Genomic DNA, 20551 nt, shown 5'->3' on the forward strand with positions numbered 1-20551 from the left:
TCACAAACGTGGTTTGGTTGCCTGTTCACCCGTTTATCCCACTTCTGCCTCATCTTCCCGTTTTTTGGTACGGCATGTAGGATTAGAAATTCCCTCCTAGGTCTTTGTGAGGAGTCTCCCACCTTGTGACTACAACCTCCAACAACGCAGGATGATGGCATAATGTCAGAAAGGCACCATTATCGACAAAACTTTTAGCTATAAAAGAAGAGTGATCAACATAATTAATTAGCAACTGTTTTTAATTTAGAAAAATTGCAGGGCAAACCAAAAACGGGTCAAGAAACGTTAAAAATCAATTGTGTAGGAAGTAGGAACAACAAATTGTTGCAAGGATTACAGCCTGCTCTAATGCTGCCCCGCGGTATGGGACCTTGCGGTGACGTATCAGCTGAATGTTTGAGAGGGCGTAATTTGATTTCTGACGAGTTTCAAGTTTTAAAAGTGCCTGGATGTTGATTGGCATACTCTACTCCTTCATGTACGTGGTAAATTAAGCCATTTAGAGGAAGTGCATTTTTAAATCATAACCATCACTTTAAGATCTGGCACGGATACATGATCCTGGCACTTAATCTGTGATTTCTTCACTCAATCAATGGCACTTAATCAGTGATTTCGAATGATTTAGTTTCAAATTATTATTCAATTAAGTAACTTTTGGTGATCAATCCAGTGATCAAAACCAAATTGCCCAATCTTGCCTAAAAACGATGTTTAAATAATGCATTGAAAATATCCACTTGCTAAAGTCACAATGATAAGAATTGGCTGTAAATAAACTGGTAAGTAGATGAGCATAACAGTGGAGTTCCCACCTACGAGTGGTAAACTGAGAGGTGGCGCGCCTGAGAGGTGGCGCGGTGTATGCAGAGTATGATAATGTCAGCCTTGCGGCGCAGCTGACATTAGCTTTCATTACGTTTGAATTATCGCGTCCGCGGCAAGGCTGACATTATCATACTCTGCATACACCGCGCCACCTCTCAGGCGCGCCACCTCTCAGGCGCGCCACCTCTCAGCCACCACTCGTAGGTGGGAACTCCACTGTAATGAACTTAACAGGCATCAACCATCCTTAATGTTAACTATCAATAAACAAGTGTGTTTGTACAACGCAGTTTTAGGTATTTAATGGGTTTTCATCAGTAATAATTCTTGCTTGAAAATTACAGTCAGTTGGTGGTACTGTTAAATAGTTGTAAAATGGTAATGGTAAATAGGACTGTCATTTCTCTCCACAATCGCTTGGTAAGAGGTTATCTTTTATTATAAAGGCTGAGCTAAAGCAGTCATAAGTATACTAAGATAAAAAATGTCACATCAAGCTTGAACAAAGTACTTACATATTTCAGCCCATAGGATCGGTTGTTAATTATTATATCAGCATACAATAATGTTTGTCAGGAAAGCATCTTGTCCCAAAGGAAATTCTGGTTCAGCTAGAAATAATGATATTTGAAGTTCATATTTTAAATTCAAATATACTTTAATTAGAATAAACAATATACATCAAGTTAGGTCTGTTTCTACACCAGGAAAATAGATTAATTGAAAAAAATTGCTTCAAAACCTTCAAATACCTGCATTCCAAGAAACAATAACGAAACAGGTCTTCGAGTTCGATATTACAGCTTAACTAAGATAATCAAACTAAGTGGGACACACCAGCATTACAAAGCAGCTGTTTTTTGGCAAATGTGATTATAGGCCATTATTGAAGGCAGATATCTAGAGCTTGGAATGCGTTTCGGGCATCAAAGAATGTGCACCTGTGTACCAAGGCAATTGCACGATTTGATTGGAAGTACATATATTTTTTCTAACACAGAATACTGTCCGTTATTGTTTATACAAGGCTTGAATGGGTTAATTGTAATTTCGGTATGAAGCATGATTGAAATGATCTGATAAAAGTGTAAAACGTTCAAATCCTGTCCAGAACTAAACGAGTGTAACAAGGGATTTAATTTAGCAACATCCTGATCCACTAAGCTATTCTATACTAGAACAAGTTTCTAGTAGTCTCCAGCACATCGCAGCCAAAACGAAGTAATACTAACTCAGTTATATTAAATACCCTCTCAAGATCATTTAGTAACATCTGCATTATATTATTATTACAATGTGCAACAAAACAACTACTATCAAACTAAATATAAGGTGTGTGCATTGAGGCTCTATGCTAATTGCTATGAGCGGCAACAAAAAGAAATTCGACCGAAAAGTATCAGCGCATATTTGATATGAGAATAAAAATGGCGCAACAAAAAATTTGGTTAAATCTCCTTATTGCGATTTCTAACTGCGCGGCGTAGCGCGTACTTTGAAATCCAAATAAAAATTATTTTTGATTCAAATATCGGAAAATAAAATTACGGCATACAGCAAATCTTGTGTAAAAAAATGTGATTAACAATATTCTGTAAAAAAATTTCGTAAAAAAATTTAAGAACACGATGTCCCGCCCCATTTTCTAAATTGATCATTTTTGGGACTTTGACGGGTTATAACTTCCGCTAGGAGCAGCCATTTCCCCAAAACTTGGTACCATATGACTCTACTCAATGAGACCTTTCCAATGGTGTATAATATGTTGGGTTTTGAGACATAAAATCTCACCCACAAGTTGGCGCTCTTAGTACATACACTAATAATGGTACGTATTTCCTGCTGTGTGAGTGCAGGAACTGAAAATAACGTCATTAGTTTTAATTTTAGCAATGCTTTATAAATTAACATTGATGACTTTATAGTTTAATTTACGCACTAACTATGCCATGTACTATATATAGATTTAAATAATATGTTATATTAGTGCTTTTCAATACAAATAAAAACAAGGCCTTCATGTTATGGAGCCAGGGTTGGGACTAACTTTTTCCCGCTTAATTTAATTAATCTAAAACTTTATTCATTATTTCGTTTGTAATTTTCCATTAATTTGTTTATTGAAACTTACTTGCTAGGCCAGGCACCTGCAGTGTTACCGTCAAAAGCACGGTTTGCAACTCCCCCATGATTAGTACTATCTTGAACGGCAGAGACAAACTTCAACTGGGCAGGAGGACAGCCTTGTGTGTTACAATCTTGGCTTTCTGAATCATCTCCCTGGCATTCAGCTCCACCATTTTCAGGTGCAGGGTTAGTACAGGTCCTCTTCTTTTCCTGAGATCCTCCACCACATACAGCATCGCATTCAGACCAATCTCCAAAGTCACTCCACCCACCATCAATTGGACAGCCTTGTGTGTTACAATCTAGGTTTTCGGAATCATCTCCCTGGCATTCAGCTCCACCATTTTCAGGTGCAGGGTTAGTACAGGTCCTCTTCTTTTCCTGAGATCCTCCACCACATACAGCATCGCATTCAGACCAATCTCCAAAGTCACTCCACCCACCATCAATTGGACAGCCTTGTGTGTTACAATCTTGGTTTTCTGAATCATCTCCCTGGCATTCAGCTCCACCATTTTCAGGTGCAGGGTTAGTACAGGTCCTCTTCTTTTCCTGAGATCCTCCACCACATACAGCATCGCATTCAGACCAATCTCCAAAGTCACTCCACCCACCATCAACTGGACATCCTTGTGTGTTACAATCTTGGTTTTCTGAATCATCTCCCTGGCATTCAGATCCACTATTTTCAGGTGCAGGGTTAGTACAGGTCCTTTTCCTTTCCTGAGATCCTCCGCCACATACAGCATCGCATTCAGACCAATCTCCAAAGTCACTCCACCCACCATCAATTGCCGCCATTGCGCAACTCATGCCACAATCTTTAGCTGTCGTCTCTATCTTTTTACACTTTTTGTTTTTCTTGCCTTTCAACGTTTTCTTTGAGTTGTACTTGCATCCAAGATTTGACACGAATCCTTTCTTCAAGCATTTCCCGTACTTCTTTATCGAGCTTTTGCATCCATCTCTAACACGTGAGGCTTCCGCGGAGGAGAAGAGAGCCAGGGATAGAACCAGCAGCAAGAGCGTACACCTCATCTTTAATGTTGTACAATAGAGAGATCTTCTAGACTATGTCGAAAGAAATAATAGCGTTTATATTCTCACTGTCTATATTTATAGTAGAGGTTCTACTGCGGTAGTGCGGTGTCGAACCTCATCAAAATCTGTTTGCACTCTACACAAAAGGTTAATGGTGCAGTTTTATTATCTTCCTTTCAAAATGTTTGACTGATAAGGTGAGTACTTTGCAATGAAACAAGTTATAGTTTGATATGCGTTAACTAGTATCCGTAATTTCATTATTTGCAATTGGACAAGTAAACATGTTACTCTGTAACTCTTTTCAATGATATATTCCATGAGGGACAATAGTGGTGCAGTTTGGTGATTTTCCGTTCGAAACATATGATAATTGCTAAAAGTTGGACAATAGGGGACTGTTTTCATTTTACACCGTACAACCTCTTTGTTGTTAATATTTATTTATTAATACAGGGTGGACCAAAAGTCACTGGACATACGTTGGCCTTAATAGCTCATTCATTATTAAAACACCTATATTGTTTTCTCTGAACATGCTGAACGCCTAATTTTTTCAGAGACAGTAGACTATTTAATGTTGCATATGATCTAAAAACATGAGGCAAAACCGGTGACCGACAACTGGGAACCTCTCATTCCGGGCTCCCACAAGTATCACATCACATGGCCCAATCAGTGACGTATCATTTGTGATGTGATCCATATTATAACCATCCTAACAGCCGGACAACCAAGAACCTGTGTAGGGTTCACATGACAGTTTAGTAAGTAGCTGTGTATTATGAAGTATATTAAGAAGTCTCTGAGCTCTCGGCATGTGTTCACATAACGGACGTGAGGATCTCAACAGCTGGTGGACACGGACGGGTACAACTACATCTACTCCAGAAAGAAGCCTAAAGATACAGCCTTCTACTCTGCTTGGCGATGCCGGAAGCGTATCCCTCCTACCAAGTGTCCCTGTCATGCCTACCTCAACCTGTCAGATAACTTTTTATCCCTTGCAGCTCCAAACTCCACAACCACCCTGCTGACAACACTGCTCCACAGAAGCGTGAAGTCCTCTCCTCACTTAAGCGGAAAGCTGCTAGCAAGGGCTGTTAGCAAGGGCTGTTCAGCTGAACAGCCCTTGTCTGAATCACTATAAATGTAAAAATTTGTACTTAAGTCATTTTTAATACACCATAAACTGTTTGTGGAAGACACCCATCACCCAGGATGCAACGTCTAAGCTTTGGCATAAAGCCACAGTTTCTCCTGCAACTTGTGGAATTAACATCCGTTTTGGACGTTTGGAGGGAGTCAAATCACAATGCTGGCAAGCATTACCGTCGCCCTTATATTCACAATACTATTTACCCCCTATACTATTATATCCCCTTTATTGTTTTCCAGGCATTAAGACTTTTTCGAAAGTAATTCAGCAGGTACATTTAAGTTCAAAACATTCTGATTCAATGTTAAAGATGACAGGAATAAGAAATAGTTATATGGAGGTTTTTAAGAAATTTGCGCAAAATACGCGCCAGCATGTTATACGAAATTAGGTAAAAAACCCAAAATCGCCATATTCAGGTGCCTTAAAAACCATGTTAAAATTGAGTTAGAGATCTGAAACTTTGCAGGGCGTCTAGACCTTGTCCAAGTCGACAGTAAAAAAAATTTCATGTTTCAGGAGTATCGGGAAGTTGGTTTTCTGGAACCCCTGTTTTACAACAGATTGTCGTGAAGATATATATGATATATAGACGCTTTTTGCAGTCAATTGTAGCCTACATTTAAGTGTCCGTAGATTCAAAAGTATAAAAGATACAGTCATTTCGAACCACAGGTTTTAAAGATAATCGTTTATACTTTAGTTTACTTTATATTTAAAAATAATTTATCATCATCATCATCACTTGATGACGTCATCAATTTAAGTGTTTTTTAAACTTGATTTTTGACAAAACAACAACTTTTCAAATCGATTTTACACCATTAAAGAGTAATTTTATTCAAAATCTGAGGACATTTTCATCTTAGATAATTGTTCAAGCATTCTAAAAATCTACCGGAAAAGTTTCCTACCTTACTCCTTCATAAAGATATTTGCTATTGAAGTTAGTGCTTTTTTGAAGAATAATTTTATAAAAACACAAAAGTTGTGAATTAGTATTCTCTGGTGTTGGGCTATCCCTTGGGTTGTGGAGCTCAATTTTGCTTCTTAAAGGTGTAAATTGTGTTATAGGCTAGTTTTAAAGTTAAAAATCGAAAAGTTGCACACGTGGGGACACGCCCAAATTGATTTAAAATAGCTAAAATCACTAAAAATTTTGATTTTCACGATTTTTATCAACTTTGGAGTCCCGTTGTGATCCAAGTTCTTTTTGAAATCTTCTGAAACTTTGCATGCTTATCAAACTATATATTAAATACCACTACGCAAAAATTTACGGTGATTCAATATTGTATGCGCACGTTGCGTCCGCTCAAAGTTTGCACGTGCGAAAGGTGAGAATTTTGCTCATTCGTGATTTCGAATATATTCTGCTTTCCACGATATTTAAATGGCATTATATATGAATTTAATGCCAACTTGAATGAGTAAAAAGTGCCATATTCAGTCGGTTATCGACAGATATACCTTACTAAACACAAGGAAACGTTTTCAAAGGCAGAATTTCGAAATCGTCGAAATTACCTCCTTGTTAATGAAGTTTCGACTAGCTGTGTAAATTATCCTGACATTATAATCAAAAAGAGATGATATTTGACCAAAACCCATAATCATGGGTAGAGTGTACCGCTGCCAGTGTCTCTCTTTTCCAAACAAAAGGAAATGATATTAATTTGAGGAACAGTCCGCTAATGCAAATTGATACCGAGAATGAAATCGGTCGCTCGCTTTTTCCATTCGATCACGGCTCACGAATTGTAATAAAGCTTATTGATTTGAAAAAGCGAGCGACCGATTTCATTCTCGGTATCAATTTGCATTAGCGGACTGTTCCTCAAATTAATATCATTTCCTTTTGTTTGGAAAAGAGAGACACTGGCAGCGGTACACTCTACCCATGATTATGGGTTTTGGTCAAATTACATTATAAATAAATGTGCTAAATAAATATAAAAATGAAGTTCGGGCGAATACTGTATTACAGTCCGCTCTGAAGAATGCATATCCCCTGAAAAATCGCAAATTATTCTCGATAACTCACTTTCTGAGTTTGTGCTATATTAGTATATATATACTAGGGTAAAGATAGGTAACTTTTAATTCTTTGTAGCTTTGCGTCCATCGTTATTCATTATGATCGTACTATTTTTTATTGAATAAAGTTTACTTTTATTATAATTGGAGGAATTTCAATATATCGATTGGGCGCAACTGTCGTATCTGAGCAAGCAGTTTTTTAATTGGTTTTGACAGGGGTGTAGGAAGGGGGGAGGGGACAGGGGGCCATCGCCCGCCATAAAATCTGTGCAAGGGGCCAAAAAGGGCCAATATATTTTTTCGGTCCTCACCCACCCCTCGATACACAATTTTGGACTCGAGGCTTCCCCTGGTAACGCGATCTCGGAAGGCAGGCCTCCCCTTTGCAACACGAGATCGGAAACGGGAGCTTTCGATACGAGAGGTACGTATCGAGAATCACTTAGAAATATCCGGCAAAAATCCGGCAAAATTGTTGAAACCGGAGCCGGAACCGGATATTGAAGCCGGATATCCGGCCGGATCCGGATTCAGCCGGATACCGGTCAGTTCCTATTCCGTGCTATTCGGGAGCAGCAGGTAATCAATGATTACCATCGATCGACTGGGTGTTGGAAAAACTCCTTCTAAGAAAAGGATTAAAAGGAAAACTTCCAATGACCAGTTGTTCCATATCTGTTCCAAATACTCGGATTGCTCTAGCAAGGTTGACTATCTGTTTGAGATTGCCAAATACTTTGGCCATGAGATTGATATTGAGTAATGTATTCTATATGTAATTATTATGTTTGAACTATCATTATTATGTTTGAACTATCTTAATTAGTGCAGAAATATATACAGCACAGCTGTGAAATCAGTGGACACCTGAATGTTTAAAGTATCTCCAGAGGTTCCCAGTTGTCGGGGATATGTAATGATTGGTTCCCAGTTGTCGGAGCTGATTGGATTTCTCAAGCTTTCATGTTAATTAGTTAACTAGGTAAAATTGACATTTCCCAGTTGTCCGTCAGCCGGCAAAACGGATTAGAAATGACGAAGTTATCAAGCATTTTCTGTATCTCGTTAATAAAATTGAATGGGTGATTATGTGACGGGGTCACCTAATCACGTGATTAGGTAAACCAATCACCTGATTACACGTTATGCTTCATATATCGGTCATCTGAGAAGCTACAGTTCTAATTGTTTTAGGACAAACGTAATCCGAATGGCCAAACACGATTCAATAAAATTTGGCTCGATCCGACTATCCAAACTATCAAATAAATGCAAAAATGAACCTTCATTTGAAAAACACGAACTCGAATATTTTTCAATTTGACAAATTCCCCGAACCAGTGGTGGTAGTAAATCATACCAGAAAGAATTATTTCAATTGGGCACCCAGTGACTGAGCTATTAAGGCCAACGTATTTCCAGTGACTTTTGGCCCACCAGTGACTTATTGGCAGAATGATGAATACTACCAGATCCCGGTGGAACTAATTCCGATGACTACAAGTCCTGTCATCTCGTTCATTTGATCGTTCATATATGATGCTATCTCAGCTTCAAGAATCGATATATCTGATTCGTTAAATAATATAATATCATACCAAATAACCGGTCTGGTCTTTTTCGTTATTTAACCTTCCATCCGGTCTGATTAAATTTGGTAACATCCTTTGAAACATGCACATAATTCCAGCAAGTCCGTACATAATGAGACATATTTGTCATGTGATGTCCCACCAGTCCTCCTGGTGGGCTGACATTCGAATTAACACTGTCTATCATGTGACCAAAACAGTTTGTTACAGTTAGAACGCACACACATCACGTGACCACGTGACAGTACCACGTGGTTGTGTCCTGTTCAGTCTGCCCTGACAGGTGACCAAACAGTAAACTGCAGAATTTGTGTCGGTTCAAGAGCTAAACAAACTCGGCTTACACGTTCATCAAACAATTAAGCAATTAAAATGTATCAGTAATTAATTAAATAATTAATGGATTAATTGAATGTCATGAATGTACTGTTTTGCACACTGCACTACATTATATTTTGCGAACCGTCGTGTAAATCAGCGTTAGGTTGAAGTTTATAATATTGTTGTTAATGTTGGTGTAGCGCATCGTTTTTCTGACAGTGTTTTATGTTTAGAATGTATTGTAGCACGTAGTAGTGGATTCACGGAGAACAGGCGAAAATGAATTCAGCTAATACAAGTTACAACTGATATGAATTGAACTGATCAGAAATAATATAACAATTACTTTTAAATTTAGCCATTTTTAGGCATTCGTTGATGTCCGACCCGTTTCTTGTAAAGAGGCCACGAGTCGCCCTACTACCCGGTAGTGTAGTCTCATTAGGAGCGAGCTAAATCAATAACTCTACTCTCGAACTTCGAGATGTTTTAAAAGTTGAAACCATCATCCTAAAAATTGACCAAAATAAGTAAAAAATTCATTAACTGTCCAACTTAAATTTACGAAGTTTTGTCATATGATGTTTTGTTGCTTGGATGCTCATCAGTCATCATGCTTGGATTCTATTGGACATTTTTGACAAATTTTTAAAATTTGAAAATTTAATTAATAATTATTATTAAATATATCATGACATTGTTTTTATAAAAAACTAATGGAAAAATTGGTACCGCAATATAAGTTACATAATGTGTGACAAGATGAAAACTAACTCAGCTAGAAAAATAAACTTATAACAATTAGCTGAACCGATCCAAAATATATAAGGTCATAGCAGATGCCACATTACCGTTGCGGCCGTCGAATATGTTTAAGTTGTTGTTTATATGCTGGAGCTTTAAAAATAGACTAAGCTAAATTGTTTAGGGATGACATATTGACATGGGACTGCAGAGATGACATACCATTGCTGCCGACGATTTGTTGACTCTTATTTCATTGCTATGTTTCTTGTTGTGAAACTTAGTGAAGCTTTGTGCAGCTTTTTGAAGTTTTTTTGCAGCTTTGTACAACTTTGTGGAGCTTTGTGAAGCTTTGTACAGCTTTGTGCAGCGTTGTGCAGCTTTTTGCAGCTTTGTACAGCTTTGTGCAGCTTTATGCAGCTTTGTACAGCTTTTTGAAGTTTTGTGCAGCTTTGTGCAGCTTTGTGCAGCTTTATGCAGCTTTGTACAGCTTTTTGAAGTTTTGTGCAGCTTTGTGCAGCTTTGTGCAGCTTTGTACAGCTTTGTGCAGCTTTATGCAGCTTTGTGCAGCTTTGTGCAGCTTTGTGCAGCTTTGTGCAGCTTTGTGCAGCTTTGTACAGCTTTGTGCAGCTTTGTGCAGCTTTGTGCAGCTTTGTGCAGCTTTGTACAGCTTTGTGCAGCTTTGTGCAGCTTTGTGCAGCTTTGTGCAGCTTTGTGCAGCTTTGTGCAGCTTTGTGCAGCTTTGTGCAGCTTTGTGCAGCTTTGTACAGCTTTGTGCAGCTTTGTGCAGCTTTGTGCAGCTTTGTGCAGCTTTGTGCAGCTTTGTGCAGCTTTGTGCAGCTTTGTGCAGCTTTGTGCAGCTTTGTGCAGCTTTGTGCAGCTTTGTGCAGCTTTGTGCAGCTCTGTGTAGCTTTGTGCAGCTTTGTACAGCTTTGTGCAGCTTTGTGCAGCTTTGTGCAGCTTTGTGCAGCTTTGTGCAGCTTTGTGCAGCTTTGTGCAGCTTTGTGCAGCTTTGTGCAGCTTTGTGCAGCTTTGTGCAGCTTTGTGCAGCTTTGTGCAGCTTTGTGCAGCTTTGTGCAGCTTTGTGCAGCTTTGTGCAGCTTTGTGCAGCTTTGTGCAGCTTTGTGCAGCTTTGTGCAGCTTTGTACAGCTTTGTGCAGCTTTGTGCAGCTTTGTGCAGCTTTGTGCAGCTTTGTGCAGCTTTGTGCAGCTTTGTGCAGCTTTGTGCAGCTTTGTGCAGCTTTGTGCAGCTTTGTGCAGCTTTGTGCAGCTTTGTGCAGCTTTGTGCAGCTCTGTGTAGCTTTGTGCAGCTCTGTGCAGCTTTGTGCAGCTTTGTGCAGCTTTGTGCAGCTTTGTGCAGCTTTGTGCAGCTTTGTGCAGCTTTGTGCAGCTTTGTGCAGCTTTGTACAGCTTTGTGCAGCTCTGTGCAGCTTTGTGCAGCTCTGTGCAGCTCTGTGCAGCTTTGTGCAGCTTTGTACAGCTTTGTGCAGCTTTGTGCAGCTTTGTGCGGCTTTGTGCAGCTTTGTGCAGCTTTGTACAGCTTTGTGCAGCTTTGTGCAGCTTTGTGCAGCTTTGTACAGCTTTGTGCAGCTTTGTGCAGCTTTGTGCGGCTTTGTGCAGCTTTGTGCGGCTTTGTGCAGCTTTGTGCAGCTTTGTACAGCTTTGTGCAGCTTTGTGCAGATTTGTGCAGCTTTGTGCAGATTTGTACAGCTTTGTGCAGCTTTGTGCAGCTTGTTGAATGTCGTGAGATGAAAAGGGTGAAACATCAAATGATAAAAATGTTGCAAACTTTGCATTATTTTTATTGGGCGAAAGACGGATCTCCGGGTCAACTAAATTGTTCCATTATTTTGTTTAATAAATTTATGCTACCTATGACTGAGTGTCCTATCTTAATAACCTTCTTATACATTAAAGACCGTAACTATGTAGAAACTAACTATCTCGTTACCTTAGTATTGCTGTACAACTACTACAAAAGTTAAATCTTCAAATCTGAAGAAACTGTATTAGAGACTTTGTTATTGGACGTGTATAACTATAGGCAATACAGATTACAGAGGTGTGATTCGTGTACGTTAATCTAAATCAGGGGCAGCTATGTAACCTGTAGGCTGTAAGCACTATGAATAGATTGTACTCATGAATGAGTAGACGTGAGTAGACGTGACTAGTAGATACATTTACCGATATAGCTATAGTCTCAATAGAGCCATCCCTGAGTGAAACGTCATGAATAAAAAATAAAATGTGCAAAAACTGATACCACGGACTAAATTAGCCTCTGAAATCATTTTGACACCCTGTGAGTTGCAAGAACAGTGTCATCACTATATTTCCTGACACGTACACAGTCATCCTCACATATAAAGTTAAAAATCCGTAAAAGGCGTTCCCATTTTCTTCACCTAAGCCATAAATGCGAGGCAGACATTTTGGTCCTTGTAATCAGTTTGCTGCCACTCCCCAATCATGATATCATATCTGAAATTATCAGTATTATATCATTATATCATTGTTGTTGTGGCACTAGTTTAACAGTTACAACAGCCAACAGTTGTTACAGTTTATTTTACTATGCAGCCCTGCGCAGCTAATTGATTTAAGGCTTTCTCCATACATCCTGACATAACCCAACACTTTGTCTATAAAGGCATAAACATGACCCATAATAATAATCGATACCCATTATAACGAAGATAAGATAAGGTTACCCAATCCTCCACCTCTCCTCCATTACATCATCGGAATACCAAAAATACTTCCATTTCCTGAACCGAAACTGTCTATCCTGCCAACGTGACGTAACATATCACACATGTATATATTGAGATATCGCATATCTAAGGGATCGTTCACATGCGTTAGGTAAGCCAATTTTTGATAATTCTAGACTCCATAAGTTGCTTAACACAAAGCAATCATATAAAAATTACAGTCTGCTTTTTCAAATCACCTCCCTAAAACTTACGTAACACGCAAACGACTCTGCACTAAGATACGTAGCACTGTATATACGCTGTAAACGATAAGGCGTAAGTCTGTTGACAGCTATATCTGCTATATCTGTGCACCACCCCTCTATTTTGCAAGGGAGATGACATATTACTGCAGAATATTTGGTGGCTCAAACACCACTTGTAGTGTTATGTTTTGTGCTGCTTTGGTGCTCTTCACGCTCGGTTGCCTAGATCCTGTTTTAAGTGTGTTGACAGTATATCTGCACCATGTATTTTGGCATATTGATGCAGTATATGTGGGGGCTCAAATACCAGTTGTGCTGTGGTGTTTCGTTGCTTGGCTCCTGATCGTCACGCTTGATTTCTGTTGGATTTGTTTATCTTTATTCAGTCGTTGTTTGTATGCTTTGAATTGTTTAGGGATGAAATATAAGCATATAGTGACCGTGGACTGCAGAGGGGGGCTCAGGGCGTATAGTGAGATGTAGAATGTAGATGGGACTGCAGAGATGACATACTGCTGCAGAATGCAGACAGTTTAGTGACTGATCGTATGTCATTTGTTATGTGGTAGTGAGTTGGTACCATGGCATTTCTGGTATTTGTGCTGTGACTTGTCAAGCTTTGTGTCGCTTTGGTTCTCTTCGCGCTTGGTTGCAGTTGGATCTTGTTTTGTTAAACTTAACGTTGTTTTATGCTATAAAAGAGATAAAACTTCTCTATTGAACTATTGAAGGAGCATAAGATAATATTTGCTTTCTTTTCTTAGTGTTTTGAATGTCATGTTTGCTTTTAAAATTGCCCCTAATAACAGAGTCAGTAATTGTTTCTTCATGGTAATTCAATGATACAATAAAATATATGCAATATGAAATCGTGGCTTAACCCACAAGATTACAGAAGACGCTATAGTTAAGTCACATGATCACTTTATGTATGCGCTTATTCCATGCATCAATGAACTAATGAACACGATTTGTTCTCAAGTCATTTGTAAGCCTTAAAAGCAAATGATCTGTGATCGAATCGCTTGAATATTTCCAGAACCATGCTTTGAGCGTGGTTCTGGCAACGGGAATCGGTCAACAGAGCGGAAGTCCCAAGGGCGAAGGACTCAAGGGCGGAAGTTTCCTAAAAGGTTGGACTCGAGGGCGGAAGTCGATCTCATGACAAGGGCAGCAACAACAGATAATAATTGTTTGAGAAGCTGTGTTTAGCAGCAGCAGGATATAGCAGTTAATCGAGCTATATTGTTTGATACGCTATTGTTAGAGTCAAATGCTGACAGCGACTGTTTGCATTTATTTGGAATTGTTGATAATGGTTAGTTGCGATTGTTTGTTTGAAGTTCCGATGATGCGCAATAATTCGTAATAATTTCTGTAATCAAAGTTAACCGAAATTGTTCATAATTATTCCTACTTATCCATAAAAATCTTGTCAATTCATAAACAGTAAACGAAAATACGTTATATTTACTTGAATCTAACGGAAATTAATCCCAACATTAGCTCACATGGTCCACCTACTCCACCAAGACTTCATCAGTGCCCCCGGATTAGAAAAGGAGTTTTTTCTTAGTGTTTTAACAGGTGTTTTACTCACCTCCCTCGTTCTTATTGTCCCTGCTATCAGACACCTCAAATCGGTATGTAATTTAAATTGAAGTGCACATTTTACAGTAGATTTTACTGTAGATTTTACTGTACATTTTACTGTAGATTTTACTGTAGATTTTACTGTAGATTTTACTGAAGATTTTACTGTAGATTTTACTGTAGATTTTACTGTAGATTTTACTGTAGATTTTACTGTAGATTTTACTGTAGAGTTTACCGTAGAGTTTACCGTAGAGTTTACCGTAGATGTTACTGTATATTGCGATTTCCACAGGCTTATGCTAATACACTATAATACAGGTCGGACAGGAATATTATAAGATTGTAATACAAACCAATCGATTAATTAATATAATGAACTACATCATACTGACTAATTAATTAACTAATTAATTATTAATTAATATAATTAACTACATGATACTAACAGCACTCTCCACAGAAAGTGCTGTACTTGTTAAAGCTGGGCTATGTTACTGGCAACACAGCTGTTCTTATTGTGGCTTTATGGTGGGCAGACTGGTTCTGTGGGGAGATCACGTGTATGGATCACGTCACAGGTAACTAATTACTGCTAATTACTACTAATTATTAACTACACATCACAGGTAACTACACTAATTACTACTAATTATTAACTACACATCACAGGTAACTACACTAATTACTACTAATTATTAACTACACATCACAGGTAACTACACTAATTACTACTAATTATTAACTACACATCATAGGTAACTAATTACTACTAATTACTACTAATTATTAACTACACATCACAGGTAACTACACTAATTACTACTAATTATTAACTACACATCACAGGTAACTACACTAATTACTACTAATTATTAACTACACATCATAGGTAACTAATTACTGCTAATTACTACTAATTATTAACTACACATCACAGGTAACTACACTAATTACTACTAATTATTAACTACACATCACAGGTAACTACACTAATTACTACTAATTATTAACTACACATCATAGGTAACTAATTACTGCTAATTACTACTAATTATTAACTACACATCACAGGTAACTACACTAATTACTACTAATTATTAACTACACATCACAGGTAACTACACTAATTACTACTAATTATTAACTACACATCACAGGTAACTACACTAATTACTACTAATTATTAACTACACATCATAGGTAACTAATTACTACTAATTACTACTAATTATTAACTACACATCACAGGTAACTACACTAATTACTACTAATTATTAACTACACATCACAGGTAACTACACTAATTACTACTAATTATTAACTACACATCATAGGTAACTAATTACTGCTAATTACTACTAATTATTAACTACACATCACAGGTAACTACACTAATTACTACTAATTATTAACTACACATCATAGGTACCTAATTACTGCTAATTACTACTAATTATTAACTACTAAGACTTTAGCGATTTTTCAACTATTATAGTCTCTTTACATCCAGCCTATTTGTGGTTGTAGGGTTTTGAAACTAGTATTTTTTTAACAGTAATGGAGCATACTTTTGTCGGTATTTATCGCACTTCTCTTTTAGTATTTAGCAGCTAAAATATTTGGTTATGTAATATGCAGTATAAAAAATATGTCTACGTGGCCGTTTCTTTAATCTTCTCCAGCCATTATGTTTTTAGCAAATCGACACAAATCAGCACAAAAATGCAGTAAAATAATTGCAATTCCGAATGGTATTTGACACGTACTAATAAACTGTGAGTTATTCAGCTACTTCGTAATATTGGACATCTTGGCACCTGTTCAATTCCTGTTTAATTTACGGACCTTAAAGTAGCAATCCTATCATATTCATCTACAATAAAATAAAATAATAAATATAAAGTTCCGGAATCCGGGTACACATTGCCCAAAGCCCTGGAGAAAAAGATGCTGGGGCTTGCTTTTCTGTAGGTTATATAAAAACCTTGATAAAGTACTAGCCTACTAGTACCCAGGTCAAGTCTCTGTTAAGGTTAATATGTACGTTTATAATGTGTAGTGTTGTTTACTGACCAGGTTCCATCCCAGGGTTCTCTAGAGAACTATCTCCCATCAGATTATCAGTTCACATAGGACTGTCTACACTCTACATCTCCTACACTGTATCCAGTGTTACTTATGAAGTTACTATGAACCATGCTTGGAATGGCCAGTACTTTAGATCCGCCTTAGGTGAGCTGACACGACTTGTAACTTTTTATTATTTTATTACTACTAAGCTTAATGATAGAAGTTTGCTGTTTTGTAAACCAGCAAATTAATAAATACTTTTAAAACTTGTAATACTTTTTGTCCACTAGGCTAACAGCACCCCCTTACAGGGTCCCACAACAAGAAGCTAGCAGATAGTATCTCGGGAGCCCCACTGTCAGTAACCTGGCTGGTACAACAGTTCCAGGGGGATCTAGCAGGTCCTAATTTCGGGTTCTCTCTTCAACCTATCTTCTACGCTGTTAGAATAATGCTGTGGTAAGTGACTCGGATCGAATTTTTTTAAGTCAACATTTTTTCAAAGTTTTTTGGAAACCAATTTTCTCCATGTTTCATGCTACCCTATTCATTATTAGTTGAAAACATTTTTCGGTTTTTTGAAGTCCGCACCTAGTCAAAAAATTGTTGATTTTTTGAGGATTAAAATGTGACGAAAAATATGCATTTTATAAATTCATTTTTTAAATTCATTTTTTTGAAGAAATATCCGGCAAAAAATTTTTTGGAACCGGAACCGGAACCGGATCCGGATTCAGTCGAATATCCGGTCGGTTCCCAATGAAATAGTAATACACAGTCTGTGATAAAATACACAGTCTGTGAATTATAAATTACGTGTACATTTCGAAATCTAGCTGCATGATCAGTGAAATTGAATGACGAATGTGGGAATGCACAGTGCACACTCTCCAAAGTCCAAACTATAGATAATTGTACAGTTTAAGAAACGGGTGGCTAATAATTGGATGCTTGTAATGAAATATATTAACTGCACACTGATTATAATTCGATACTGCAGTAGACATGATATTCATAGAGAACTAGCCGGGCAAATATGTCGTGGTAACTACTATAACTCTATTTACTATCTTACTATACGTATAAAATAGATAAATGCAAATAATAAACGGAGAAACATCACTGAAATCTTATTACCTATACCCTGAGCCCTTGAGAAAGAAAAGAATTTAGACCTGATGGCGATTTTTCTCACCAAGTTAACAGAGCCTGTCACCCCCATTTTATTCGCATTATAATATTAGACGAGACTAAATAGTGCCTCCAATATACAATTTATTTATACTTTTATAGATTGCAACGGCCCTTAAGCGCTTGTACATTCATGGTACATCGACTTTAATTCTATTTTAAGTCTATATAATTATCTGCACCCGGGAATTGAAAACTGCAAAATCTTGCAGCTTCGGGAAATTAAATTACCACAATGATATCAGAGTTCAGACTACGCAATATGTAAGTCAACGAAAATAAATCCCTTGGAAAAAGCGCTCTTGATGAATCGCTAATGAGAGCGGGAACTGGAAAAAGGACGGTTAAGCAAAACCCTTGCAAATCTGATCGAAGATATTCCCTCTAAGAGTTACTCCCAAGCTCCCACACTTTTTTATTACCTATACCCTGAGTCCTTTAGAAAGAAAAGAATTTAGACCCATTTTATTCGCATTATAATATTAGACGGGTTGCAGTTTTTAATTCCCGGGTGCAGATATAATTATTTGCACCCGGGAGTTAAAACTGCAAAATATATAGCTCTTATAAAATTGCGGAATTTATTGTGTAATTACAAACTCTAAGGATTAATAATATCATAATTGATAATGACAAAAGCCCAATAATAAGGATTAATTTAAATTTACCGGCATATTCCGGCAAGTTCCGGCAGCCTTATATTTGCCCTCTCAACAACCGGTTCCGGTCCAGTAAAATCCGGCTAACCGGATAATAGATTGATATCCGGAAAAATCCGGTCCGGCAGCCAGAAGCCCATTCCGGTCGGTTCCTAAAGTGATTAAAATGTTAGACCAGCTGTATAACGTTATAATGCTAGTGATGACTTGATGAAATAAATTATATCTTTGGCTATTTCTTGACAACTGACAAGTTCTCACGCTAGACTTGAATAGCTTCTGTTAAAATAATTGGTAACTTTGGCTACTTCATGTCACCTTGTTAAACGTTTATTCTGTAGAATATGTTGATATTGCAATTTTGACATTATCATCAATAAACATTTATTTGTGGTGGGAAGAATTCTCCTTAAGTCGTTAAACCTCATTCACCAGAATATATTAAAATATTTCTCCCAAATAATAGGCTTGTTTAACCATACCAATCTCACACACAACAAATCCTCTTCTAACCCAACCCCCCCATTTCAGGATCTCAATGACAGGTCTAGCTATCGGGTGGCTACTCTTAGCAGCAGGGAACAGATCCTCTAAAACTGGATCTCTTCTAATCACCATATCGGGCTTGTTACAGCTTGGGGTCCTGGTTTTCTTCATTCTTCTCTCTTCCAGGATTCATAGGAAAATATTTGTTGGTAAGTTTTCATTTCGAAGGAAAGTTTTAGTTATTTTTTAAAACACTGTGCATTTCCCAACATTCACTAACTTTCATCGACAAATTGTGTCCATTTCTTACTTCGCACTCACCCCAGGTTATCAGATGCTAGCACTAAAATACAGTACTATTATAGTGTGGGTACTGCCTCTAACTGGGCTTATAAACACCACCACTGGTATATTGCTGATGGTCACTAAAGTATTCTGTGAAAGAAAATCAGGATGTTTGTTCACCCCATTACAAGTACGTTCAGTGAGAGTTATTGTATAAATGTATATACCAATTGTATACATTACAATTATATACCAAATCCAATTGTATACATTTTTAACGGAGTTACAACAAAATGTATTCACAAAGTAGTCCTGAAAAGTAGACAGCATTATTGTTATCAAAGAGTTAAAGTATCAAGTATATAGCTGATAACTCTAATCACACTCTAACCTGCACACTCCTCTACCAGGTGTTATTCGTGGACCCAGTAAGCTTACAAGAAGAGAGGCACGCCTCCAGAGCGACTTCTCCAGAAACACACCACCACTATAACAGAGAACCATCACTCTCCTCCCTCTCCTCCGCACAAGACAGTAGTATTACAACAGACCACGTCTCCACTGATCACGTGGTGGACCCTATGACTAAAATGCGAGGTCACGTGTTAGATCACGTGACTAAAATGAAAGGTCACGTGTCATCAGATTACCGACCTAAGATTGTGAGATCCACTAAGAACAGACTGACTTCAGTTTTTGAGCGGGACACAACGTACCGGACTAAGTACGTGTATTTCAACAATACTTCTAGTTCTTCTTATAGTGTTGATCAGGACTGTGAAAGTACGTCACGCGATCTGAAACATGAAAGTAATGATGCATCACGTTGTCTGGCGAACCAGTCAGAATCGTCCAGTTTGAGTCAGTCCGAATCTTACGTATAAAAATTTCATTATATTTTATTAAAAAATGTCGAAATTTAAGAATTTTCTCAGCAGAAAGAAAATTATTATTTTTGTGTATGTATTACTATTACCGCTGCGTTCAGCGTTCACTATTTTGGCTAACAACAATTAATAATAAGTAATTAATATCACGTGTCATTTCACTGTGCTCTGTTTTATATTCTTTTTAAAATGAAAAGAAGTATTGCTTTTAAGTGATTTAATTTATTAAAAATTCATCGATTTATTGAATGTATTTTGAATTTAATTTATAAAGAATCAGTTGTTTGATGTGGTCTGATCTCAGTGGTAAAACGTACCTAACGGTACCCCTAAGGTATAACCCCCCGGCCCCCAGAATCAACCAATCTTCCTTGTCATGTGCACCAGAACACACCTCCCTAGTTTGAATAGGATCAAGTAAAATATAACAGGTCAACCTGTAACTTGGCCAATGGCCAGCCTGTAAAATACTGACTGACTTGATTAAATATAGGTATCATTCAATTACGGAGGACCCACACGTACATATTTCTATATTTGCGTGCTTTTGTTGTCTT

General features: G+C 37.6%; 2 protein-coding genes across 2 annotated transcripts; one reads left to right on the forward strand and one right to left on the reverse strand.

The window, feature by feature from the left end:
* Positions 1-2958: 2958 nt before the first annotated feature.
* LOC134823840 (coadhesin-like) lies at positions 2959-3996 on the reverse strand. Its single transcript, XM_063835439.1, has one exon. The coding sequence runs from the start codon at positions 3994-3996 to the stop codon at positions 2959-2961; it is 1038 nt and encodes a 345-aa protein (XP_063691509.1).
* A 10335-nt stretch (positions 3997-14331) lies between these two features.
* Positions 14332-20170, forward strand: LOC134823841 (uncharacterized). The gene is made up of 7 exons (XM_063835440.1): positions 14332-14463; positions 14877-14994; positions 16505-16648; positions 16798-16945; positions 18868-19031; positions 19149-19297; positions 19518-20170. The coding sequence occupies exons 1-7, from the start codon at positions 14332-14334 to the stop codon at positions 19989-19991; spliced, it is 1329 nt and encodes a 442-aa protein (XP_063691510.1). The 3' UTR covers positions 19992-20170.
* The last annotated feature ends 381 nt before the right edge of the window (positions 20171-20551 follow it).

Source organism: Bolinopsis microptera, chromosome 12 (genome assembly GCF_026151205.1).
Source record: "Bolinopsis microptera isolate Bmic1 chromosome 12, MBARI_Bmic_1.0, whole genome shotgun sequence".
NCBI lineage: Eukaryota > Metazoa > Ctenophora > Tentaculata > Lobata > Bolinopsidae > Bolinopsis > Bolinopsis microptera.